The 25,527-nt window shown below is 56.0% G+C and overlaps 1 protein-coding gene across 7 annotated transcripts in view; it reads right to left on the minus strand.

Moving 5' to 3' along the window:
• CHD6 (chromodomain helicase DNA binding protein 6) overlaps positions 1-25,527 on the minus strand; it is a 195,355-nt gene that overhangs the window by 52,105 nt on the left and 117,723 nt on the right. For all 7 annotated transcript variants that reach the window (XM_034787628.1, XM_034787627.1, XM_034787630.1 and 4 more), the window contains 12 exons: positions 23,755-23,841; positions 22,803-22,937; positions 21,989-22,110; positions 16,816-17,059; positions 14,288-14,464; positions 12,390-12,533; positions 10,578-10,833; positions 9,998-10,208; positions 7,169-7,364; positions 6,258-6,422; positions 4,675-4,854; positions 2,363-2,473 (listed from right to left, as the gene is read on the minus strand). In XM_034787628.1, coding sequence (XP_034643519.1) covers positions 2,363-2,473; positions 4,675-4,854; positions 6,258-6,422; positions 7,169-7,364; positions 9,998-10,208; positions 10,578-10,833; positions 12,390-12,533; positions 14,288-14,464; positions 16,816-17,059; positions 21,989-22,110; positions 22,803-22,937; positions 23,755-23,841 — 2,028 coding nt within the window. The remainder of the gene's footprint in view (positions 1-2,362; positions 2,474-4,674; positions 4,855-6,257; positions 6,423-7,168; positions 7,365-9,997; positions 10,209-10,577; positions 10,834-12,389; positions 12,534-14,287; positions 14,465-16,815; positions 17,060-21,988; positions 22,111-22,802; positions 22,938-23,754; positions 23,842-25,527) is intronic.

A 25,527-nucleotide genomic window follows, 5' to 3' on the forward strand; every position in this document is an offset into this window, starting at 1 on the left:
CAAGCCACACGTGGCAGCTCCTGGTTAGCAACAGCTTTTTAAAATTCCTCCGTGTGGCCACTGGGATGGGCAAGCAGCACATTAAGAATAGCCTGGGCCCAAAGGGATAAGTACACTGCTTTGGAATTAAACAGGGCTGCGTGAGGCACAATAGACCCCTGGCACCCTGGCCTCTCTGATGAGAGCTGCTCCTCACAGAGTCGCCTAATCGCCATTCAGATGGATTTCTGGTTTAATGCATACACTAAATGATAGAAAAAAGACTGCTGGAGGTCTGGGGTTAGCGCCTCAGCCGCGGAGGGATCAGGGCCAGGCAGCGGCTTCGGTGACTCCTGGTAAATGCTCAGTCCTGCTGGTGGGGCAATGAGAGCCCCGAGTATAGTAACTCCTCACTTAAAGTCGTCCTGGTTAACGTTGTTTCGTTGTTAAGTTGCTGATCAATTAGGGAACATGCTCGTTTAAAGCTGTGCAATGCTCCCTTCTAACGTTGTTTGGCAGCCGCCTGCATTGTCCACTGCTTGCAGGAAGAGCAGCCCGTTGCAGCTAGCTGGTGGGGGCTTGGAACCAGGGTGGATCGGCAGCCCCCGTATCAGCTCCCCACTCCCCTAAGTTCCCTGTGCTGCAGCTGCCCAGCAGGCTAACAATTGCCATTCAGCTGTCTCTCCCCCCCACTGCCATGTGCTGCTCCTGCCCTCTGCCTTGGAGCTACTCCCAGAGACTCCTGCTTGCTGTACAGGGGGAAGGGGGGACCCGCTTACCCCATTTCCATAGGGGGGACACACGAGAGGGTTCAGGACGGAGGGAGCTTCCAGGCAGCAGCTGAGTCTCAGCAAGCTGATCTAATTAACAAGGCAGTGTACTTAAGATTGGGGTTAGCTACTTAAAGGGGAAATGCACATCTCTCTCTCTCTGACACACAGGGTGTGTGTCTCTGTCTGCTATGCTCTCTCCCCTCCCTCCATGCCTGCTGCCTTGTAGAGTGTGAGGCTACATTAACAACGAATTAACCCTTGAGGGCTCAGCCAAATGCTAGTTCATCATTTAGCAGTAACGCATTACCTGCGAAATATCCCACCCTCTGACTCCACCACCTCAACCAAGCTTCACAATCATCATCTCTGTGTACCAGTATTAAATTATTTGTTTAAAACTTATACCGTGTGTGTGTGTGTGTATATATAGTCTTTTGTCTGGTGAAAAAAAATTCCCTGGAACCTAACCCCCCCATTTACATTATATCTTATGGGGAAATTGGATTCGCTTAACATCGTTTTGCTTAAAGTCGCATTTTTCAGGAACATAACTACAATGTTAAGTGAGGAGTTACTGTACTAACGAGGTCAGTGGTGCAGAGAGAACTGCTCCCATGAGAACCCTGGCTAGGTACTGTCTTGTACACAGAGCAGCCTGTCCTTGTTATGGCAACCCCCTGCCCCTGCCCACCCACTGAGCACCTCTTAGCACTCTGAGGCTTAAGTGAATAAAATAGCCAGGATCCCTGGTGCAAAGCTACCTGGCCAGCCCCACTATGACATGGCGCCCACCCCTCCTCCCCACAGAACTAGAGGGGCCGAATCCACCTCCAGGGTTGCTGGGTCAAGAAGGGCCCCAGGGCAGATGGACAGGGCCCCAGGCTGTGCTAAAACACGTGTCTTCCTGAGTGCTGGGAGCTGCAGCCAGCCACAGTCCATCACCCGCATGGCAGCAAAGCCAGGAGAACCCAAGTACACAGCACCAGGCGACAAATGCAGCTGGGGACCCATGTGCTCCCTCCAGGACAAGGCTTTCTTGGATGGGCATGACCGTAAGAACTGCCAGACTGGGTCAGACTAAGGGTCCATCTAGCCCAGTATCCTGTTTTCCAACAGTGGCCAATGATGCTTCAGAGGGAATGAACAGAACAGGGCAATTATTAAGTGATCCCCTGTTGTCCATTCCCATCTTCTGGCAGTCAGAGGCTTAGGGACACCCAGAGCATGGGGTTGCATCCCTGACCATCTTGGCCAATAGCCATTGACGGACCTGTCCTCCATGAACTTATCTCATTCTTTTTTTAACTCTGTTATAGTTTTGGCCTTCACAATGTCCCCTGGCAACGAGCTACTGGACACTTGGGCTCTGCACTTGCACCGACCGCAGCCCTGGGAGCGCAGCACTGCAGCACACCTGTCCTGTCTAAGGGGGAGGGCTTAGAATCCACACAGCCTGCAGCTGGGTTTGTTAGCAATGGAGACGTGTGCATGTGCGGCCATCCAGAGGAGCGTGGAGGAGTGTGCGGATGCACAGAGGAGCATGCGAGCGTGTGGAGGAGCGTGCATGTCCATGGAGGAGCATGGCTGCCCGTTTTCAGGCAGTACTCTACCTTTTCATTCTTCGCATCTGTGTCCAGCTCTGCTATCTTAGCCCACTTCTGCCAGAAGTTGGGGTCATCCAAGGAAATGTCGGTTCTGTTCCCTGAAGCGACAAAGCTGGCCTGGGGGTGAAGGAAGAGCCAGTTAACAGTCTGCAATCCATCCTCAGCAACAGCAAGAGAGGCTGTGTGCTCCCACCTGCCCCCTGTCTGTACGGAGAAGGGATCACTACCAGCCACCTCTTCATTTGCTAAGGGGGGTCAGGAGCCAGGATTGTTTCCAGCCCCCTGGAAATTCAGCCCTGGCAATGGATAAGAGGTGGGACAGTCCCACCCAATCCAGCAGTGCCCAGATTGCCAGCTTTGGGAGCACAATGCAGTACTGTTTTCATGGGCTCCCTCCTCTATAGCAGGCACCTCAGCAGGTGGTTACAGCTGAGCTCTGATGCCACTGATGGGAGCGCACAGCAGAGCCAGCCATTGCCCCTGTGCTTCAGGGCGACACCCCCCAGAGTCAGGTCCTATGCAGCAGCAGGGAGGAGGCAGAATTAGGCCGCTGGGGTCCAAGAATGGACATTGAGCTAGTGTCTCTGCTCCAGAGGCACAGGGAGGGCAGCACGGCAAGAATAACGGCCCTGCACCTCCAGACTGCTTGCAACCCCGGCTATCAAGCATGAGTGCGCTGTTGCTCTGGCAGCAGGGGTTCCATGGGGCGGAGAGACCCACAGATGCTGCACACATGGCAGCAGTGGTTCCATGGGGCGGACAGACCCATACGTGTTGTGCAGATGGCAGCAGGGGTTCCATGGGGCAGACAGACCCACACGTGTTGTGAAGATGGCAGCAGGGGTTCCATAGGGTGGACAGACCCACAGACACTGTGCACATGGCAGCAGGGGTTCCATGGGGCAGACAGACCCACTGACGCTGCGCAGATAGCAGTAGGGGTTCCATGGGGCAGACAAACCCACAGACGCTGCGCACATGGCAGTAGGGGTTCCATGGGGCAGGGGCTGGACAGACTTTGGATAAATGTGCTCAGGCCCCCAGGACAAGGCCAACCCTGCAAATTCCCCTGGGATCTGTGAGAGAAGCTCAGCTCTTTCCTTCTCACACTTCCTCCTCACAACAGAGGGCGCAGGCCTGGCTCAGCCCTGAGGGATCCATGACAATGGATCTAGCAGGGGGGCGGGGGGAACACACAGCCGGCCCTGCCATTGGGATGCAGCTGGCAATCACTAGAAGGAGCAGACTCCAGCTCCCTCCCCAGGGCCATGGGGCCTCCAATGGTCCCTGTTGAACAGGTTCTGGACCGGGCAAGGTCTCTGTGCAACCAATCAGTATCGCTGGGGCCTTTGTGACAGCCCATTGTGCAGTTGCGGTGCAAGGCAGACGATCACGCACACTGTCGAGGACTGCGCCTGCTGACTAGGTTCAGCAGTGGCCTAGAATTGTATCACAGCACTGGAGATGCCATCGCGTGGCTAGACGACTATGCACACGCTAAATAAATAAACTGATGGTGAGTGAGCAAATCTGCAGAGTACAAGGGATCTCCTCAGAACAGAGCAGCATCTCCTGGAGGTTCCTGAGGTGGGGGAAGGGATCTCTTCCAGAGCTGAGAACAGAACCCCCGTCTCACTCTAACCCAGTGGTTCTCAAACGTTTGTACTGGTGACCCCTTTCACATAGCAAGCCTTCAAGTGTGACCCCCTTTATAAATTAAAAACACTTTTTAATATATTTAACACCATTATAAATGCTGGATGCAAAGCGGGCTTTGGGGTGGAGGCTGACAGCTCGCGACCCCCCATGTAATAACCCCACGACCCCGAGGGGTCCCAACCACCAGTTTGAGAATCCCTTCTTTATCCCTTCTCCCCCGCACAGTATGGATCGTCCAGACACCGTGAGGAACGCAAAAGCCTGGGAAAGGCTCCATAAGAGACATCCATCCTGGGTGAACTGGACAGAAGCCACGCTGAGCTGCTCACATGGCCACTGCTCGCTGCCACAGGCCGGCCGGCATTCCCTCCTACTCTGGTTGGTGTTCCCATCCGGCACCCTCCCGCGCTGCCCCGCTTTCTGTACCACCTGGACTCAGCTCATGACCTCAGCCTGCCTTTGGAGTACCAGTGAGTCCGTGCAGGGCAATGGCTCAGCAGGGGTGGGACGCAGGCTGCACTGACACACACAGGGGAGCTCAGAAAGCAACAGGCCAAGCCAAGAGCAGGGAAACGAAGTCTGTGTCCCATCTGCCCAGTGCACCCCGGCCTCGCCCATCCAAAGCAGGCAGGCAGCCCCCCAGGCAGCACGCGCGGCACCTTAGCAAAGGTGGAGCCCTTCCCCTCCGACTGGATAGTGATTGTTTGGGTTCTGCGCTGCAGGATCTGATCGATATCTTCCTCACAGAACTTGGAGCCTTCATCTTCCTCGTCCATTAAAGCCCCATACGCTCCTTTCCGTAGCAAGTCCTCGACCTCCATCTTTGAGAGCTGCTGCACCTGCAGAAGATACAGGATGTCAGCACTGTGCTAGCTGCCCGAGAGCCGGGGCTGGCCTGGGAGTGCAGGCATGGGGGACGGAGGCTCCCTCCCCGAGCCAGCCCTTGAAGGCAGAGGCATCTAACAGCCCCAGAGCCATGGTGCTAACTGGAACCGCAGCACCCATCCCTGCAGATGGTGCCTGTGGAGCTGCAAGTGCCTGCAATGACTGTGCTAGACTGCAGCTGAATGCCTCCAGACACAGCCTGCTCCTGACCCCAGAGTGGACGGGGAGGGATCTGGGTGAGATCAAACAAACACTCAGAGGGAAAGTGAGACAAAGGGCTGGGTAAAACCACAGCCCCTCTGCTGGGCTGCCCCCTGGAACTCCTGTTAATGCAGCTGCCCTTCCCGGCAGGGGACCTGCCCACACACTCCCAGCAGGGCTCTGCAGCTTCCTCTGGGCTAGGAATAATCCAGTCAAGCTACGAGACTTCACCTTCTCCACGCTGGTACCTGGCCCTTCTCCTACCCCCACCCCTCCCTGGGAGTCAGGGCTGTCACACAGGTGTGCTGGATCTTTAAGCTATCTTGTTTATGATGCCATGGCAACTGGCCACCGCTGCTGGTCAGAGTGCTAGGAAAGTTCGGAATCCGAGATGGAAGAGCCCTACCGGCCCCGGCCCCCAAGACCCAGGCCCCAGCTCTGTTACTGGAAACTGTTCGTGTGCTTTCATGCCTCCTGCTAAGTTGTCACCTCGTCCAGCTGGCAGCGCCGCCTGGGCACAGCATGCACCACCACGTGCCCTCTGCTCTCTCGCAGGCAGCTCCCATCCGTGGTGGTTAGTCTCGACAGCCAGGGGACAAGGCACCTTTGGGTACACTCAGTTCCATCAATGTGGGATCTCAGCGCCCCTGGGATAGGCTCAAAACTCAGTCCTTAGCGGACATTCATCCATCCAGAGCCACAATAAACCTAGCGGGGTCGGAAACCTCTGCTCAGGGCAAGTCAATGGCTAGACAAGCAAGCATGGCATGGAGAACAACTGTGGAGGCTCTAGGGCTGGGATAGCAGGGGCTGCAGGTCAGGCCTGAGGGACATTGGCAGTGCTGGGGGGCTGCAGGACAGGACTGACGTCCATGCCAAAGGTGCCTGAAATCTGCTCTGTCAGGGGCACGGATCCTCCTCAGGATCTGCATGAATCCTTTGCTCCACACACTCACCCGTGCTGTGCAGGCAAGCGAGTGGGATCTGTCCTATACTATGGACCACGGGCCTACTCCGGCGGCTCACCCCTGCACCCCGCTGCACAGCCATGGGCACTGGGGGGCACACACAGACGCAGCCACTCAGGGGAACGCTGCAAGGAGCAGCAGAGGCACAGAGCCTTCCCATGGCCCCAGCCCCCAGCCGGGCAGCCTACCCCATTGGTGCTGCCCTTGCGGTTGATGTCCTGCAGCACAGCCTTGTCCAGGCCCAGCTTGAGGCTGGCCTTGTCGAACATCTCGCGCTCGTAGGAGTTCCTGGTGATGAGGCGATAGACCTTCACGGCCTTGCTCTGCCCGATCCGGTGGCAGCGTGCCTGCGCCTGGGATAGCAAAGGCCACAGTGTCAAATACAGCATGCGGGCAGCATAGGCACGGCTCTGCCTGGAGCAGCCAGTACAGGAGCCCTAGGACACAATGGGCAGAGCCCAGCCCCCACCCCTGCCCGGAGCACAACGGGCAGAGCCCAGCCTCCGCCTCCACAAGGTGTCCTAGAGCTGACCTGAAGGACCCACCCCTAAGGAGCCTCCCTGCTGGGCTGGCCAGCAAGGGGCAGTGAGCGCCACGTGGATGTGATGCAGAGGCCTGTGCTGGACTCAGCCCACCCTGCACCTGAGCTGCCCTCCTCTGGGGCTTCCATTCACTGCAGTGCAGGCCACGCTGAAGCCAGGGAGGTCTCAGCGATCAACTACACACACACACACGCACGCCCCCCCCCGGGCCATGCTGGAGTAGGCACCCGAGGGGGGCAAGGTTCTGCCCTGTGCCCGACCACCCAGCACAGCTGCTCCTTACTATGCGGCACTTCCAGCACCACTCTGCTCTGACTGCCTGGGCTGGCATTCTTTAACTGGCCCCAGCAGTGGGTGGTATCTCATCCCGTGGTCCCATTGGCTGTCCCCAGCAATGGGCGGGGCCCTGTCCCATGGTTCCATTGGCTGTTCCCAAGGGTGGGGCCCCATCCCATGGTCCCATTGGCTGGCACACAATTCCTCTGTTCTAATCAGCACCATTATTCATGCAACCCCTGGTGCCCCACCAACACCATCACGGCCTTGCTCTGCAATACCTGGAGGTCGTTCTGTGGGTTCCAGTCCGAATCAAAGATGATGCAGGTGTCGGCAGCTGTGAGGTTAATGCCCAGGCCTCCTGCCCTGGTGCACAAGAGGAAGACGAAGCGGTCTGAGTCTGGTTTGCAGAAGCGATCGATGGCAGCCTGGCGCAAGTTCCCACGCACCCGCCCGTCAATGCGCTCGTAGGTGTATCTGTTCAGACAGGGAACGGGGGACACGGCCGGGTCACCATACAGCCTGCACCATGCGGAATAGGGCGCCTCGTCTCTGCAGACCCAGCTCCTGGAGCTGCGGGGTGCCAGCCGCCAGACTCACAGCTGCTCTGGCAGCTCCAGGACACCCATTCCATGCAGGCACAAGGACCCTGGCTCCCCTGCTCCTGGGGCCAAGGGCAGCAAAGCTGAGCGATGTGGGCAGCCAACCCCACATGGCACAAGGGCCTATGGGCTGTGCAGCACCTGAGGGCAGGAAGCTCTACCATTCTGGAGCAGAGACAGGGCCAGGGGCTGCTCCCTGTCAGAAACCCATGTAGGGGCCTGCGCTGCTCAAAGCTCTGTGCCTTCATTTCCAGGAGCCACACTGCAAAAGAGGGGGCCATGGACCTGGCCAGCAGACCCTGCGGCCTTGCCACTGCCTGACCCTGGGGGCAGCGTCCTGCAGGGTTCCCCCTCCCTGAGGCTCCCCCACAGGAAGACAGTGCAGCCTGCACCTGCTAGCTCCAGCCCCAGTACACAGTGGGTGATTGCGTGCTGGGGACATTCTGCTCTACTGGTCAAGATGGACGGGGCCTCTTGTATCAGTGCTGCCTGACGGGCATCCTGTGGGTTAAGCAGCCTGCACAGCCTGGGCTCCCCTGGGGCCAGCCAGCGCTGGCTGTTGATTCCCCACCAGGAACTAGACTCCTCTCTGTGGTGACAGGGCCACTGAACAGCATGCCAGCTCAGCACTCAGCCACGAGGCTCCTATGGGCCCTGGGGAAGGAGCGACAGGCACAGGGGAGCCTTAGCCCACAAGGTCCTGTCTCCACCCGGACACTCCCAAGATGGGCCGACAGACAGGCCACGGTGTGCCCAGGGAATGATGCTCTAAGATCTCTGGGGGAGCCAGCACTGGGCAGCTCTCCGGACAAGACGCTCCGTACTCCATAAGAACAGGCCTCCATACTCACCACTGGGGCAGATGGTAGTGAGGCTCCCTGGGAATATTGGATAGGTGGGGCCAGATCCACCCCCATCCCCACCCCCACTCCGCACACGCTGAGGGCACAAAGCCCATGTGAATCTGCCCCAAGAGGCAGACATATTCCCGCAGGGTAAAAACAGAACAAGAGAGTCACCCCCTTTCTGGCACAGCAGGCACAGGCATGGTCTTGAGGCTGCTCTAATATGTGCTGGGGGAAGCACACAGGGGTGTGCAGGGGCCTTTCTCCACAGCCTGCACTGAACACAGCTCGGCTGCCCCCCGGCTTGGGACCGTCACTCATTGCAAACTGACCTCCATGCTCACTGGCAGTGGGCGTGACAGAGCATGGCACAGGGTGGGTAAGCAGCGCTGATGTAAGGATCCAGGAACTAGAGCCCAGGTCTGCAGAGCCTCAGATGGCTGACGTTCCCACAGTGCACTGGGAGGCCACGCAGAGCCCCAGCCATGGGGCAGTGTAGGGAGCAGGTGTCGCAGAGACCCCAGAGTGACAGCCCTCTGACTGGATTCGCCCTATTGAACCCTGGAGGGTGCCCCAGGAAGTTGACTGTGCACTACACGGACTTTGGGTCTGCTGCGACTCAAGAACTCACCTCGTCTCCTGGTCTTGGCCTCTGACCCTGGCCTGTCTGACCCTGATTCCTGCCTCCCGCCTGGTTCCTCTGATCTCTGATCTCCCACCCCGGCCTGACTTTGACCCTGACTCTTGCTAATTGAACCCAGCTCTAGCTCACTGACTGCCGTCCCTGATGTGTGGACCCCAGCCCAGCTGTGACCGCTAGGTCCCTTACATTGGACAGGGCAGGGTGGGTGAAGGGTGTGGGCAAGGCAGGTGAGGGTGAGGGGCAGGGCAAGAGGGGCTGGATGGGCTGATCCATGTAAATAACAGAGCAGCATCTCTAAGCCGTTTTCCTGCCACTTCCTCTGGCCACTTCTCATCTCCCAGCTGCAGCCCAGCGTGAAAGTAACTGAAGGGAATACGGCCGTGGCAGCTGCGTGTGTGTATGTGGAGATGGGCAGAGAGCGGGGCCAGGAGCAGGAGTCTATGCAGTTACCAGGACACCCAGGATCTCCCCCAGAGCACCTAGGAATGGCCCTGACACTCAAGCATCACCCCGATCTACCACCACCCTCTGTGGTCTCCCATGCAGCTCTTGCCTGGAGCGCTCCACCCTAGCCAAGGGGGAGTGGGCCAGACTGAGTGCTGACTCAGCAGTGCTGGGAGCACACCAGTGACCCCTACCCTGCATACCCGGCCAGGCTAAGCCCCTGCAGGCTTAGCACAGAGGGGGAGCCCCAACTGGTTGGGCTGCATGAAGGGGCCAAGAGTCCAGGGTGGGCGAGTAGAGAATGGAGTGAGGAAGAGGAGGCTGCTGAGGGCCAAGTGAGCAGCTGCTGTGACCTGGCTGCAGCTAGCTGGGGCCTCCCAAGCCCAGATGGCAGTGCTGCATTGAGAGCAGGGCCTGGCCACGCTCACCTGCACTGCACACCAGGGCACAGCCTGAGTTTGTCACCCTGCCCGTTCTGTGTGGGCAGGGAGGGCCGAGAGGGCACGTGCCCGATGACTGGCACATACAGCAGGGCGGGGGGAGTGGGGAGTGCCAGGCAGCGCAGGCTGTACTGACCGCCTCTGGATGAGATAGTCCTCCAGGATGTCCAGGCAGCGCACCATCTGGGAGAAGATCAGCACCTTGTGCCCACCGGCGATCAGCTTGGGCAGCAGCTTGTCAATCAGCACCAGCTTGCCAGCCGCCTGGATCATGGCCTGCAGCTGGAAGTCCAGCGCCTCTGGGCTGTGCGACTTACGGAAATCTTCCAGGATTTTCTCCTCCGCCCCTGCAAAGCAGGAGGGGAAATCAGCCCTGGCTACAGCTGTGGCCTGCCTGTGCTGCCCGGGCACAGCTGCCCTAGCCCTGCTCTCCACTGTCAACACCATGGGGTAGCAGGCCCCAGCTGCTGCCAGAGCCAGGCCCGACACCCAAACCAGATGGTCTAGGAAGCTGGTAAGTGGCCAGAACTACAGAGAGTAATGACTACACCTCACTCAATGCCCCTGGATGGGAGCTGCTGAAAAGCACCCATCCTGGGCGGAGCGCCTCACCGCCAGGAGGCAGAGTGGCGGCAGCACTGGCGCAGCTCATAGTGCTGATGAGGTTGGGCATGTTGGTGTGTCCTGCCCCTGGTGCCCCATGCCCCATGGCTCACCATTGATGAGATAGGGGTGGTTGCAGCACTTGCGCAGCTCCATCATGGTGTTGATGAGGTTGGGCATGTTGTGCTGGTTGGCGCCCTTGGACAGGAAGGAGAAGTTCTTCTCTAGGATGGCCCGGTAGTATTTCTTCTGGATGTTGGTCAACTCCACCTCAATGATGGTCTCCTGCTTGGGCGCTAGGTTCTTTTCCACATCATCCTTCAGCCGCCGCAGCATCATGGGCTTCAGGATTGACTGCAGCTTCTTCACCTGCCCAGGACAAGCGCAGACGCACTGTCCCTCCCTGCCACATGCATGGCAGGCACTGAAGACAAGTGCAGAGCTCTCCTGGGGCAGCCACCATGTGTGTGAGGGCTCTGTGCTAATCGCCTCCCAGGGACACCAGGGCAAGCCTGTTCTGCTAACACCGAGAGAGGACTTCTCCAGCTGCCAGCCTGCAAACTGTGCTGGGGTCTGAGAGCCGGGCTGGGCGGGACTAGCCTTGGTTACACCTGTGCAGCCCCACTGCTTTCACCCGGGCAGGTGTGTGACTACCTGGCCTTGTGCCCAGAGTTCATAAACACTTCTGCCTGTGAGCCTAGCTTCCTCCCCAGAGCAGAGCTCATTCCCAGGAGCAGGCAGTCCAGGGAGCAGGTGGTCTGAGAGACGCCTGCTGAGCAGAGGCCCGTGTGAACCCTCACTGCACAGTTCATTGCCTCTCTCTGAGCACCCAGTTTATATCCAGCTCCTGCCTAAAGTGAGCCTTCCCTGTATGCCCCAGTGCGATTCCTCCCCTTGTGGGCACAAAAAGTGTTGCTGGCACAATGCAGGCAGCTGCTCTGAACTGGGCCTGTTGTGAGCAGAAGGGAGGTCCAGGGCTCCAGTCTCACCGGGACGCTGCTTGCTCTATGGCTCCATGGGCTGCACAGTGAGGAGGGGCAGACTCTGCAAGCTCCACCCAGGCTCTCAAAGAGCAGCAGTAGAGTCCTCCAGATGGACCCAACACCAGGGATTCCAGAGGGGGTGTGCAGAACCAGCTGACTGCGCATGACAAGAACCTGCCCCAAAGGGCACAACTTTTCTAGAGCAGAGCCACTGACACACTCATTTAACTGCCCCCTTTGCATCTTTACATTTGGGAATGGGCGCTGGAGGGGCTGTGGAGGTGCCGGGCACGTAGTGGGGCTGTGGAGGTGCCGGGCGCTGGAGGGGCTGTGGAGGTGCCAGGAGCGTGGTGGGGCTGTGGAGGTGCTGGGCGCGTGGTGGGGTGTGGAGGTGCCGGGCGTGTGGTGGGGCTATGGGTGTGCTGGGCGCGTGGTGGGGTTGTGGAGGTGTTGGGCACGTGGTGGGGCTGTGGGTGTGCTGGGCGCATGGTGGGGCTATGGAGGTGCCAGGCACTGGAGGGGCTGTGGAGGTGCCGGGCGCGTGGAGGGGCTGTGGGTGTGCTGGGAATATGTGCAGACAGGCCCAAGGTGGGGACCCAAGTAGCAGCGTGGGGAGTCAGCCCACTCTGGCTAGGGCCATGGCTTGAGCCCATCTCCATTTTCTGTCTCCCAAGCAGCTCCCTTCTCTAGAGCTTTGCTCGCCCCCGGCAGAGCCGGCCCTGTCTCCAGGGCTGGGCCCAGGGCACTCTCAGGCAGGGTCTTAGCTTGCAGCGAGGAGGAGCCCTATTGCCTTCGCTGGGATTAAAGTTAAGTGCATGCTCAACTGTGTTTCTGGATTGGGGACCAGGTGTCCTGGGCCCCGCCTCCACAGCTCCTGGGCCCCACCCCCACGGCCCTGGGCCCCGCCAGCCCCTGTGCCTCACCCCTGGGCCCGGCTGGTACCTGCTCCTCTGTCTTCAGGTCCCCAAACTCCTCCAGGAACGCCGTCTCCGAGGGGAACTGCTGGGGCTCCAGGAAGTTCAGCAGGCTGAAGAGCTCCTCCACTGAGTTCTGCAGGGGCGTCCCGGTCAGCAGCACCTTGTGTTCCTGAGTAGAGCAGGGTCAGGGCTTCAGTGCCAGGGGGCAATGCTCGTGCAGCCGGAGCCAGAGCAACGGGTTCAAAGGGGCTGGCAGGCTCACCCCAGGGACACTAACTTGCCCTTGCTATGACTTCACTCCTGGGGCAGGAGGCCAGGGCAGCGATGCAGCTGACTGCAAACCCCAAGGGTCTGAAGGGCCAACGCTGGCCCAGGGCACTGGTACCAATCTGCTCCAGGTCAGCAGGCCCCCATGCTATCCCTGGTCAAGACACAATGGCCATGCACTGGAAGGTCTCAGTCCAGCCCTTACTAGCCCCCGAGTCACTGGATCAGCAGCGACACCAAGGCCAGAGTGGTGCCAGGGCAGGGCTGCGGTAGCTCAGCAGCAACACCACGTGGGAAGCTCATGCTGCCCCTGGCTGCGTGCCTGTTCTCTCTGGGGAGGAGCTCTCCTGAGTGCTGCTGGGCCAGGCCCTGTGCCCCCACAAGAAGGACCATGGCCCAGCAGTAAGATCAGTAGACTGGGAGGCAGAACTCCGGGGTTCTATTCCCAGCTCCACTGCTGGCAAGTCTCAGGACCGCTCTGGGCCTGCGTTGCCCCCTCCCACCCCCATAAAAGGGGGCTGACAGTAGCGACCTGCTGGCGGGCCCATGTCTCTACAGTGGCAGGCTGGGGCAGAGCAGAGCAGGGCAGTTAGCAGTCACTGCCTGTACTTGTTCCTTTAACAGGAGGCACTGGCCCAGCAGGGGCCTGGAGCTGAGTGAGCCCAACGGGGCTAGCCCCTCTGGAGGGAAATGGCACCCCGGACTTTGGGAGGGCAATGGACAGTCGATTACACCCAGCCTCAGGAGCAAGCGTGAGCTTGAGGCGAGCTCATGCTGCTCCCCGGGCACTGCGTTAAATGCTCACATTTATCCCCGGGTCACTCCACACACGGGGAGCAGCTCCAAGAGCTGCCAGTGGAGAGAACGGACGAAAGCCGGGGGTGCTGGGAGGCTGCAGCTTTCCAAGGGCATCGTGCAGAGGGTGAGGAGCCAGTGAGCAGCGCGGGAGCGGGGCCAGTTTGAAAGGCAGAATCCCATTAGCCTTGTACTGCCCACACCCGCAGGGCGGCTGTGTGGGCAACTCCCACCCCCACCCCATCATGGGGAATGAGAGAGTCAGAGTCACTGAATACCAAGAAAAGAGCTTGTTTCTAGAGCACCTTTCATCCCAGAGCCCTTTACTTACCATTGCTAATACATGGTCTTTGTGCCATCCATCACTGGAAAGCAGCTGCCTCTAGGGTAGAACACAGCAGCTGTGCAGAACACAGTACCACTGCAGGACAGATGGGGCAGGGAGTGCTGGAGAATAGCAGCTCCCTCTGAGAGTGCAGGGGATGTAATTAGCCACGGTGGTCTGGCCAGGAGCAGAGGTTGATGTCCCCGCTCTAGTGAACTGGGCCACAAGATTTGTAATGAGCACTAGTGGTCAGAGCCCCTCTGCTAATGCCCTTCTGGCAGCACCTCACGCTGGGTCAGCAGCATCTGACACTGCCTTGGAGGGCCCCAGCCGATCACCAACCAGGCCCCACAGCCTGAACTGGGGAAATTACAGCTCAGGATGCAAAGGCTGAGGGCATCTTCCCAAGGACAGCCATGCCAGTTGACAGTGAGGGCTCGTTCCCCTTCACAGCCCAGCCCTGGCTGTGCCGGAACAGCACTAAGATGTGGCTGAGTCCAGCCCGCTCTGCGCTCTCGTGAGCATCCAGTTCTCACCAGAGCCATGAGCTTCAGCCCCTCCAGCAGCTTGCAGTTCCTGTTCTTCAGCCGATGGGCCTCATCGATGACCACGCAGCGCCACTGTATCTTCTTCAGCTCGGGGCAGTCGGCCAGGATCATCTCGAAGGTGGTGATGACCACATGGAATTTGAAGATCCCTGGAAGAGGGTTACCCTGAGGAGACACAAGCCAGGCAGTGCTGTACTCATGCCGGGCAGTGGGACACCCCAGACAGGCAGGCCGGTTGGACACAGCTACTGGGCAGCCCAGCACTGATCAGCGGCAGCTCTCCGGAGAGCCATGGGCTTCATCAGAGAGGCATTTTGGAGAGTGTGCTCTAATGTATCTGTGCAAGGGGAAGGCACTGCCATCCCAGGCCACAGTGACCCCACAATGCCAGCCATAGGCCTTGCGCAGGGCCAGCGGGGGGACTGGTAAGCTGAGGGGTTCCAGCAGCCAGAGGGTGACACAGCTGGAAGTGCTGGTCTTGGGAAGACGCCCTTGGGGACACTGGGGCAGGGCTGCAAAGGGGTCCTGACAGGCCGTACCTCACATGCACTTTAGAAACTTGCTCTGACTGCAAACCCCCCCGAGACCATCTCCCCTCACACAGCAGGCTGCAATGTGCATCCTGCCAGGCCTCTCAGGACCCCTCCCTGCAAATACAGGGGGCTCCCAAAAGGCCTGTATCCCACAGATGGGGTGCCTCCCTACCCCTCAGACTGGGTGCTCCTGACACTCCAAACCTGCAGGCTGGGTGCCCCCCCCAGCCCTCTGCGCCTCAAGATTGGGTGCCTCCCAGTCCACCGCGTCCCTCAGGCTGGGGCCCCCCCAGCCTACCACATCCCTTAGGCTGGGTGCCCCATAGAGATTGGGTGCTCTCAACACTCTGCACCCCAGGCTGGGTGTCCCCCAGTCCTCCACGCCCCACAGACCAGGTGCCTTCCCAACACACCACATCCCACACAGACAGCGTGCCCTCTGACCTGTCGCTTTCCGGAATCAAAAAAGCAGGCTCCTGCCATGGAGGGGGCGAGACCATTCTCATCAGGGGAAGGGACCCGTGGCATTCCCAACCTCCTGCATGTCTTGGTTCAAGAACACCTTCCCCGCAACTAGGGCAGCCCCGCGCGCTGGCCACACCCAGGCCAGTCGCTTCATGAACAACATTCCCCGTGATGCAGAGCTAGGCAGGGAGCTAGGCTGCAAGGGTGACCCCAGGGGATCTGTGACACTACACCACATATTCATCCTGGGGGTATGATTATGACATAATTATGATGCAATTTGTACAAAATGAGTCATGTGAGGTGTCTAAGGAAAAGTTAGGATTTGCTGAATATGATTACCTTATTTGTGTGCATATTTCATTTTTGTATCTAAAGTTATGAATGTTCACTATGTATCTGTATTTCAAATGTAGTTACACCTGAGGGACCACATCTATAGGCAAGACACTTCCAGTCTAGACAGCTGGTTGGGAAGGACCTATTCAAGGGACATCAGGGGAAACAACAGGCCTTAGGAGAAGCTTATCCTCCACCTGGTGAGCCTTCCTGAGAACGCTCCAGACAGCCTGCAGGTACTGGCAGCTATGGCTCAGCAAGGACATGTGACCAGACCACATGACACTAATCTCCATTTTGGGTACCTATATTTTTCCATAAACAGGATTTTGGAACAAAGGGTTCCCACCACAAGTTAAAGCTATATAAGGTGGGGTGTGACATCACCTAGGGGCCTCACTCCCCAAACAAGGACATTCCTGGAAGCACCCGAGGAACGAAGACTGGACGCCGGGAAGTGTTAGTCCCAAGCTAAAAGGATTTCTAGCCTGTGTATGGAAACCCGGTGAACTGCTTGTATCAGAAGCCAGGGTGAGAGATTGCTAATTCGTATCCAATCTATCTAGTATGTTAGGCTTAGTTTGCAGTTTTGTTTATTTGCTAGGTAATCTGCTTTGATCTGTTTGCTATTATAATCACTTAAAATCTATGTTTTTGTAGCTAATAAACTTGTTTTATGTTTTAATCTAAACCAGCATGTCTCTGAAGTGTCTGGGGAAAATCTCAGCTTGGTTTAACACAAGCATATTGTGCATATTCCTCTCCACATTGAGGGAGAGGCAAACTGAATAATAAATTCAAATTGGTCAGGGTTTCCATCAGGGCAGGATGATACAGCTCTGGGGTCCTAGGCTGGGGGGCTGGAGGTTGGCTGTAGCCTCTCTATTGTTGGTTCATGCAGTGGCTGGTCAGCCTGCATGTAACTGCAGCTGGGTGTGTCCCTGCCTGTGCAAATGCTGGTGGGAGGGTAGGACTGGGAGCAGTCTACAGTTTGTCACAGCAGCACAGTGTGAGCGGGAGCCCAAGCTGGTGAGTCAAAGGGCTCAGTGGTACCCCAGTTCCAGGTAGTACTCCAGGGGGAACCCGTCAAAGTATCCATCCCGGGAGCCACAACAGCAGTGGCCAAGGTGGAGAGACCCGAGGGTCACTGGGCCATGGGGAGCTGAGAGCAGCAGGCACCTGTGCGTCCCTGTACACCATCTCGTACTGCTGGATCATCTGCCTGCTGATCTGGCTCCCGTGGTACACGATGGCATTCATCTCCGTCCAGGTGCGGAACTCCCGCTCCCAGTTGGTGATGGTGGAGAGCGGCGCAATGATGAGGAAGGGACCATGAATGTCCATCAGGAAGATCTCAGAAAGGAAGGTGATTGACTGGATCGTCTTCCCCAAGCCCATCTCATCCGCCAGGATGCAGTTCTTCCTGCAGATGCAGCACAACACACATGGGGACACATTATGCCTGGGGACCCATTTAATGGGCAGCAGGTTTAAAACAAACACAAGGAAGTCTTTCTTCACACAAGGCACAGACAACCTGTGAAACTCTTTGCCAGAGAATGTTGTGAAGGCCAAGACTATAACAGGGTTAAAAAAAGAACTAGATAAAATTAAGAACTCAATAATAGTGGGGGATTTCAATTATCCCCATATTGACTGGGAACATTTCACTTCAGGACGAAATGCAGAGATAAAATTTCTCGATACTTTAAATGACTGCTTCATGGAGCAGCTGGTACGGGAACCCACAAGGGGAGAGGCAACTCTAGATTTAGTCCTGAGTGGAGTGCAGGAGCTGGTCCAAGAGGTAACTATAGCAGGTCCGCTTGGAAATAGTGACCATAATACAATAGCATTCAACATCCCTGTGGTGGGAAGACCATCTCAACAGCCCAACACTGTGGCATTTAATTTCAAAAAGGGGAACTATGCAAAAATGAGGGGGTTAATTAAACAGAAGTTAGAAGGTACAGTGACTAAAGTGAAATCCCTGCAAGCTGCATGGGCACTTTTTAAAGACACCATAATAGAGGCCCAACTTCAATGTATAACCCAAATTAAGAAACACAGTAAAAGAACTAAAAAAGAGCCACCGTGGCTTAACTACCATGTAAAAGAAGCAGTGAGAGATAAAAAGACTTCCTTTAAAAAGTGGAAGTCAAATCCTAGTGAGGCAAATAGAAAGGAGCATAAACGCTGCCAAATTAAGTGCAAGAATGTAATAAGAAAAGCCAAAGAGGAGTTTGACGAACGGCTAGCCAAAAACTCCAAAGGTAATAACAAAATGTTTTTTTAAGTACATCAGAAGCAGGAAGCCTGCTAAACAACCAGTGGGGCCCTTTGATGATCGAGATACAAAAGGAGCGCTTAAAGACGATAAAGTCATTGTGGAGAAACTAAATGGATTCTTTGCTTCAGTCTTCACGGCTGAGGATGTTAGGGGGATTCCCAAACCTGAGCTCGCTTTTGTAGGTGACAAATCTGAGGAACTTTCACGGATTGAAGTGTCACAAGAGGAGGTTTTGGAATTAATTGATAAACTTAACATTAACAAGTCACCGGGACCAGATGGCATTCACCCAAGAGTTCTGAAAGAACTCAAATGTGAAGTTGCGGAACTGTTAACTAAGGTTTGTAACCTGTCCTTTAAATCGGCTTCTGTACCCAATGACTGGAAGTTAGCTAATGTAACGCCAATATTTAAAAAGGGCTCTAGAGGTGATCCCGGCAATTACAGACCGGTAAGTCTAACGTCTGTACCGGGCAAATTAGTCGAAACAATAGTTAAGAATAAAATTGTCAGACACATAGAAAAACATAAACTGTTGAGCAATAGTCAACATGGTTTCTGTAAAGGGAAATCGTGTCTTACTAATCTATTAGAATTCTTTGAAGGGGTCAACAAACATGTGGACAAGGGGGATCCAGTGGACATAGTGTACTTAGATTTCCAGAAAGCCTTTGACAAGGTCCCTCACCAAAGGCTCTTATGTAAATTAAGCTGCCATGGGATAAAAGGGAAGGTCCTTTCATGGATTGAGAACTGGTTAAAAGACAGGGAACAAAGGGTAGGAATAAATGGTAAATTCTGAGAATGGAGAGGGGTAACTAGTGGTGTTCCCCAAGAGTCAGTCCTCAGACCGATCCTATTCAACTTATTCATAAATGATCTGGAGAAAGGGGTAAACAGTGAGGTGGCAAAGTTTGCAGATGATACTAAACTGCTAAAGATAGTTAAGTCCAAAGCAGACTGTGAAAAACTTTAAAAAGATCTCACAAAACTAAGTCATTGGGCAACAAAATGGCAAATGAAATTTAATGTGGATAAATGTAAAGCACATTGGAAAAAATAACCCAAACTATACATACAATATGATGGGGGCTAATTTAGCTACAACAAGTCAGGAAAAAGATCTTGGAGTCATCGTGGATAGTTCTCTGAAAATGTCCACACAGTGTGCAGAGGCGGTCAAAAAAGCAAACAGGATGTTAGGAATCATTAAAAAGGGGATAGAGAATAAGACTGAGAATATATTATTGCCCTTATATAAATCGATGGTACGCCCTCATCTCGAATACTGCATACAGATGTGGTCTCCTCATCTCAAAAAAGATATACTGGCACTAGAAAAGGTTCAGAAAAGGGCAACTAAAATGATTAAGGGTTTGGAACGGGTCCCATATAAGGAGAGATTAAAGAGGCTAGGACTACTAAGGGGGGATATGATAGAGGTATATAAAATCATGAGTGATGTGGAGAAAGTGGATAAGGAAAAGTTATTTACTTATTCCCATAATACAAGAACTAGGGGTCATCAAATGAAATTAATAGGCAGCAAGTTTAAAACAAATAAAAGGAAGTTCTTCTTCACTCAGCGCACAGTCAACTTGTGGAACTCCTTACCTGAGAAGGTTGTGAAGGCTAGGACTATAACAGAGTTTAAAAGAGAACTGGATAAATTCATGGTGGTTAAGTCCATTAATGGCTATTAGCCAGGACGGGTAAGGAATGGTGTCCCTAGCCTCTGTCTGACAGAGGATGGAGATGGATGGCAGGAGAGAGATCACTTGATCATTGCCTGTTAGGTTCACTCCCTCTGGGGCACCTGGCATTGGCCACTGTCGGTAGACAGGATACTGGGATAGATGGACCTTTGGTCTGACCCGGTACAGTCTTTCTTATGTTCTTATGTTCTTATAAATTCATGGAGGATAGGTCCATCAATGGCTATTAGCAGGATGGGCAGGGGTGGTGTCCCTAGCCTCTGTTTGCCAGAAGCTGGGAATGGGCAACAGAGAATAGATCACTCAATGATTACCTGTTGTGTTCATTCCCTCTGAGCACCTGGCATTAGCCACTGTCAGAAGACAGGATACTGGGCTAGATGGACCTTTGGTCTGACCCAGTACGGCCATTCTTATGTTCTTATGTACACAGCATGTTGAGGAACCCACAGCACTGAGACTGGCTGCCTTGCCACCTTGGGCAGGTCACGCCACCTCTCTGAGCCTGGGAGCACTGCAGACAGACTTGCTTACCGGGGGAGTTCAGAGGGGGAACTCAGGGCCTCTAAAGCACTATGTGATGCTCACATTAAAGGTGGTCCAGGGCCGGCCACGCAAATATCTGCAAATTACAGGCCCCAAGTTCCCAGGTCAGTGGGAAAATGCTCACACAATTGCTGTGGGTGCACACACAAATCAGGCTACTGTGCATGCAAAGGCCTCACCATCTGCATGTCCATCTGCTCCAGCTCCTTGTGCATGGGTCAGTGCACAGCCCTGTGCACATTTCTGTCTCTTAAGGGCATCTGTGTCCCTGCCATTGGGAGGGGCACATCAGCACCAACCAACCAACTACCCACGGGATACCCAGTGGAGTCCTCATTCTCCTGAGGCCTAACCAGCCCCAGGAATGCACCACCACCCAGAACACATTTCATGCCAGCTGGGAGGAGCCGACTTCATTGGTATTAAACAATCATAAAGGTAAAATTACAAAGAACAAAGCTATATTGGTTGCTGCTGACATGTACCCTGACAGCAGGGGGAGCAGTGACATATTAGCCCATGGGAGTGGTGAGCCCATTACTCCTGGGGGAATTCTGCACCACTGTGCCCATGTAGAATTTATGTTCCCAGCAGATTTTTTTTCCCCTCACAGAAAACATATTCTATCAGGGAGGCACTGCAATTACACCTTTCACCCACCAGGGGCTGCTGTGGCACCAGAAAAGAGGGCAGCTAACTCAGGGCCAGAGCAGCCAGCTGCAGTGGAGAGGGAGGGGGAAGACTGCCTTCCTCACAGCATCCTGCCTGTGGGGCCAAGTGAGGAGGAATGGGATATGGGGGGGGGGCAGCCACAGCAGGACACATGGGGCTGCTGGGGGGTCATACAGACTGGGGTTCAGAAGGGCTAGTGGGGGGCATAGACTGGGGTGGGGCACAGGAGCTAGTGGGGTGATAGCATTGAGCCAGGGGCTGATGGGAGTGGGGGTGCAGGGTTACATGGGGATGGGGGGAGGAGCGGTGACTGAGTTGGGATGTAGAGACACATGGGGATTGGGGAAGCATGGCTGAGTGAGGGTGCAGGGACACTTGGGAACAGGAGGAGAAGGGTGGCTGAGTGGGGTGGCTGGATGGGGGTACAGGAACACATGGGGAGGGAGATGCGGGGATGGGGGAAGGGTAGCTGAGTGGGTGTGCAGGGGTGGACAGGAGGAGGGGCAGATGTCCCTAACTGAATGAGAACGGCTAAGAGTCAGCCAGGGTCTGCATGGGGGAGGCTCCCTAACAATCCCTCCTCCCCTCCCCAAAAACACACTGTTCCATACCCTCCCACCCACACCCAACAATCCTCCAGGCTCACTCCCAGGTGCCCGCCCAGCAATTACTTCCCTCTCCCTCAGCTCCTCTGTTACCCCAACTCCCCCAAACCTTTGTACTGTTTCTGAAGGGTGCGGGAAATATGTTTCTGTATTGTAGTTTAAAGGAATTATTACTCAGAGTTCTGTATTAATGCGCCTAGTAAGGAATCTATTTGTCAAAACACATTTCCTGAATATTTTTTTGTTGTCCATATGGTTACAGACATACTTGCTGACAGGTATTTTGAAATAAATTACCAAAATAATTGAAACTGGCATGCTTATATAGTGTTATTTTGACAAATAAAATATGCAGAATTTTAGAATATTGTGCACAGAATTGCTAATGTTTTGGCGCAGAATTCCCCTAGGCATTGCTCATGCATCTGCCTTCCCCTCCAACGGCACAACACTCCCCACGGCCACTGACGTGTGAAACACCAGCAGTGCTCCTTGTGGTAGGGCCTGCTCCGGCCCCTGCTCACCTGTTGTACCAGTTAAAGAGCAGCCAGTTCATCCCCTCCAACTGGTACTCCCGCAGCTGGTTGCTATTCTTATAGTCCCGTGACTTCTCCAGTTTCTGCCAGAACTCGGAAGCAGGGCGCTCCTAGGAGGGAGAGCAGAGAGCATGACCCATGGAGAGGAACAGGCTAGTGCTCAGCGAGGTGTAGCCACAGACTAGGGACAAGGGACAATGCTGGGCTCAGGCTGAAAAGGGAAAACTTGGGAAAGAGGTTTCAAAATTATTAGCAAGCATCAGCTGATCAACAGCAAGGTCTTAGCTCCTAGATCCCAGCAACTGATTTTCCCCACCCCTAATGTGGGGGATGCGGGGGATCTGGGTCTCAGGATCAGAACTGCAGGGGGCTGCAGATCAGGACCAAGGGGCATCGGTAGCACTGTGGCGGGGGCTCAGGATCAGAACAACAGGGGGCTGCAGGTCAGGACTGAGGGGCATGGTAGCACTGTGGACGGGGCTCAGCACCGGAACTGCAGGGAACTGCAGGTCAGGACAGGGGCATCAGCAGCGCTGTGGAGGGGGCTCAGGATCACAACTGCAGGGAGCTGCAGGCCAGGACTGCGGGGCATCGGTAGCACTATGGAGGGGGCTCAGGATCAGAACAGCAGGGAGCTGCAGGTCAGGACTGAGGGGGCATTGGCAGCGCTGTGGAGGGGGCTCAGGATCAGAACAGCAGGGGTGGCAGGCCAGGATCAAGGGACATCAGAAGCACTGAACCAGCACTGGTGCTAACAGGCAACCCTCTCCCTGCGTCACAGAGAAGCCGAGGGGTGCTTTACCACGTGTTTGATCTCTGGTGGGATCTGCAAAGACTCGAACTCTTTGATTTTTCCAGGGTCAACGTCTTCCTCCAGCTCCCAGGTGCTCTCCTCGTATGGCAGCGAGCACCACTTGACCAGGTAGTGGGTCACCTCCTGCAGCGCAAGGAGAGGTGCTTCGGGATCAGGGAGGGGGACAAGTTCTGGAAGGTGAGGCCCAGGGGCCACACACTCTCTTGCCCCATGGGGTGTAAGCCCCCAGCACACATATTCCATTAGCGTGCACACGCATGCGTGCCAGCCCATCTGCCTGCACATACTGCACACACAAAGACATGCATGCACACACGTGCATATGCGCCTGCCTGCACGCACACACACACACACACACACAAAGACATTCACGCACACATGCGCCTGCCTGCACGTACAGATACGAAGACATGCACACGCACATGCGCCTGCCTGCCTGCGCGCACACACGTGAAGACATGCACACGCAGGCCATGCAGGGATGTGCAGATCCAGATCTCTGCTCAATCAAAACCCGGCCCAAATATCCCCCTGCACGGGCGGGGCTGTCAGGGTTCAAGGTCTCCCCAGGCCCCAGATGCCAGCTGACAAGGAACACAACACACCATTCTCTGCAGGCTAGGGAGCTGAAGGATCAGTCAGGGACTCAGCGCCAGCCTCAGGGGGTCTCTGCATTTCTAGCCCCCTGCTCCCAGCACTTCTCCCCTCTGGGTTTGCTGAGTCAGCCTGACATGCTGAGTAGTACTTGGTGATAAATACACTGGAACCAGCACTCCTGAAACCCTCAGCTCCCGGCAGGTCCCATATACAGGCAAATAAACTTGCCTCCCCAGGGCACTTCCATTGAGCTCCCCCTGGGCACAGCCTCTGCCCTCCTCACTGTGCCTTGCTCCCCCCATGTCCAGATGAGGAGCAGTTGCATGCCAGGGGTGGCACTCACCTCCCCGGTGTCAGAGTCCTTAGTGTGAGCCACTTCCAGGATCCGATCCACCTCCACGTAGTCTGGGTTGAACAAATCCTCATCAGGCTGGTGCAGCGGGAGGAGAGAGAGCGACACATTCAGTTTGCCTGCTGGGCCGAACAGGTGAGGGTGCAAGGGCTATGGTCCCAGGGCTCCACAGTGCAGGGAGCACATATCGGAGCTGGCCCCTTCATCTGTCTCCAGGGAGCCCAGGGATGTGTCGGGAGGGCAGACCCCTTGCTGCCCTAGAACGCATGAGGATGCTGGCTCTGTGCTGCCGCTGATGGGAAGGAATCTGCCTGAGCTCAGCTAGCAAGGAGCTCACACCCAGGGCACAAGCTAGCTCAGGGCCTGGCCCTGTGTGCTAGTGCGTCCAAGGGCTCCCGCCGACGAGCAGCCTGATACAGCCCCAAGCAGGCCTTCGCACCCCTCCCTGTCCTGGCAAACCTCAGCAACCCGGGTCACCTGCCAGACACAGCCCCTCCTGACTCTCCTCTGCCAGCTCAACACAGCCAACAGCCCGGGGCTGGCACCAGGCTGTAGGGGCCCTCACCTCCCCTGGGTCCCTCCACCCTTCCTGGCAGGAGCAAGCTGCAGAGGTGTCACTGCCACTCTGGCAGGCTGGGGGGAGGGAGGGGAAGGAGATCAGTTTCCTTGCTGTGCAGCTCAGAGCCGAGGCAGAGCATGGCTTGCACCCTGCCCGGGGTTAGGGGCACGATGCTCTCCAGTAGGGGCACTGCGTCTGCACACTGGACAAGGGCTGGGAGTCGGAGCCCCTGAGGGTTTACAGCCATGCTTACAAAGACATGGCCATTTCCTCGAGGCTGATTTACACTCGCCAGGACATGGCGCAGGAGCCGCCGGCAAATATCTCTGGAGCGAATGGTAAATGCTAGAAAACAGCTTCCAATCTGCTCACAAAGCGGAGGGGGAGGGAGCAGCCCAGCGGGGCCTGGATGTTTATGGCTCGTTCTCTCCCTGCAACATCCCTGTGCCAGGAGATCTTGCTCACCCGCGCCATGAACAGGCACATTGCACAGATGAGTGCGTAATGCCAGAGGGCTCTCCAACGAGCCACGCTGCCCCCACTCCTGCAGCAGAGATATATCACGGGCTGCAAGAGGAGTGCAGATGCAGATGCCGCCCCATGTTATACATCTCCTGCCCCACTACATACTGCCCTGGCACAACGATGCCATACTCCCCTGCTCACACTACCCCACTACACACTGCCCTGGCACGATGGTGCCACACACCCCTGCTCATACTGCCCCGGCACATGCCGCATGCCCCTGCTCCCACTGCCCCACTACACACTGCCCTGGCACAATGGTGCCACACACCCCTGCTCATACTGCCCCACTGCACACTGCCCTGGCAAGATGGCGCCATACACCCTCTGATCAAAGTGACCGTGACCTGCTAATTGAGGCACGAGGTGCCCATGCCAGGGAGAAGCCACAGCGGGTTGGGTTAGCTCAAATGTGGACAAATGCTGTCCTGAGCCCTAAGTCTTTCCTTAGACAAACGTGGACTGTCAGTGTGATCCCCCATAGCCATAGTGGGTTGCGGGCAACAGGGCTGACAGCTTGCAGTCATATCTGGCACTGTGGGGGGTGTCACTGGCCCAGCAGGCACTGCTGAATACCTCTCCCCCCGACCTGCCCCCCGTGTGCCTGGGCTGCTTTGAGGCTCCTCCTGATCATACACACCTGAGCCAAGGAGCAGAGCCCATCCAGTCTCCCCTTCACC

This window comes from Trachemys scripta, chromosome 12 (genome assembly GCF_013100865.1).
Source record: "Trachemys scripta elegans isolate TJP31775 chromosome 12, CAS_Tse_1.0, whole genome shotgun sequence".
NCBI lineage: Eukaryota > Metazoa > Chordata > Testudines > Emydidae > Trachemys > Trachemys scripta.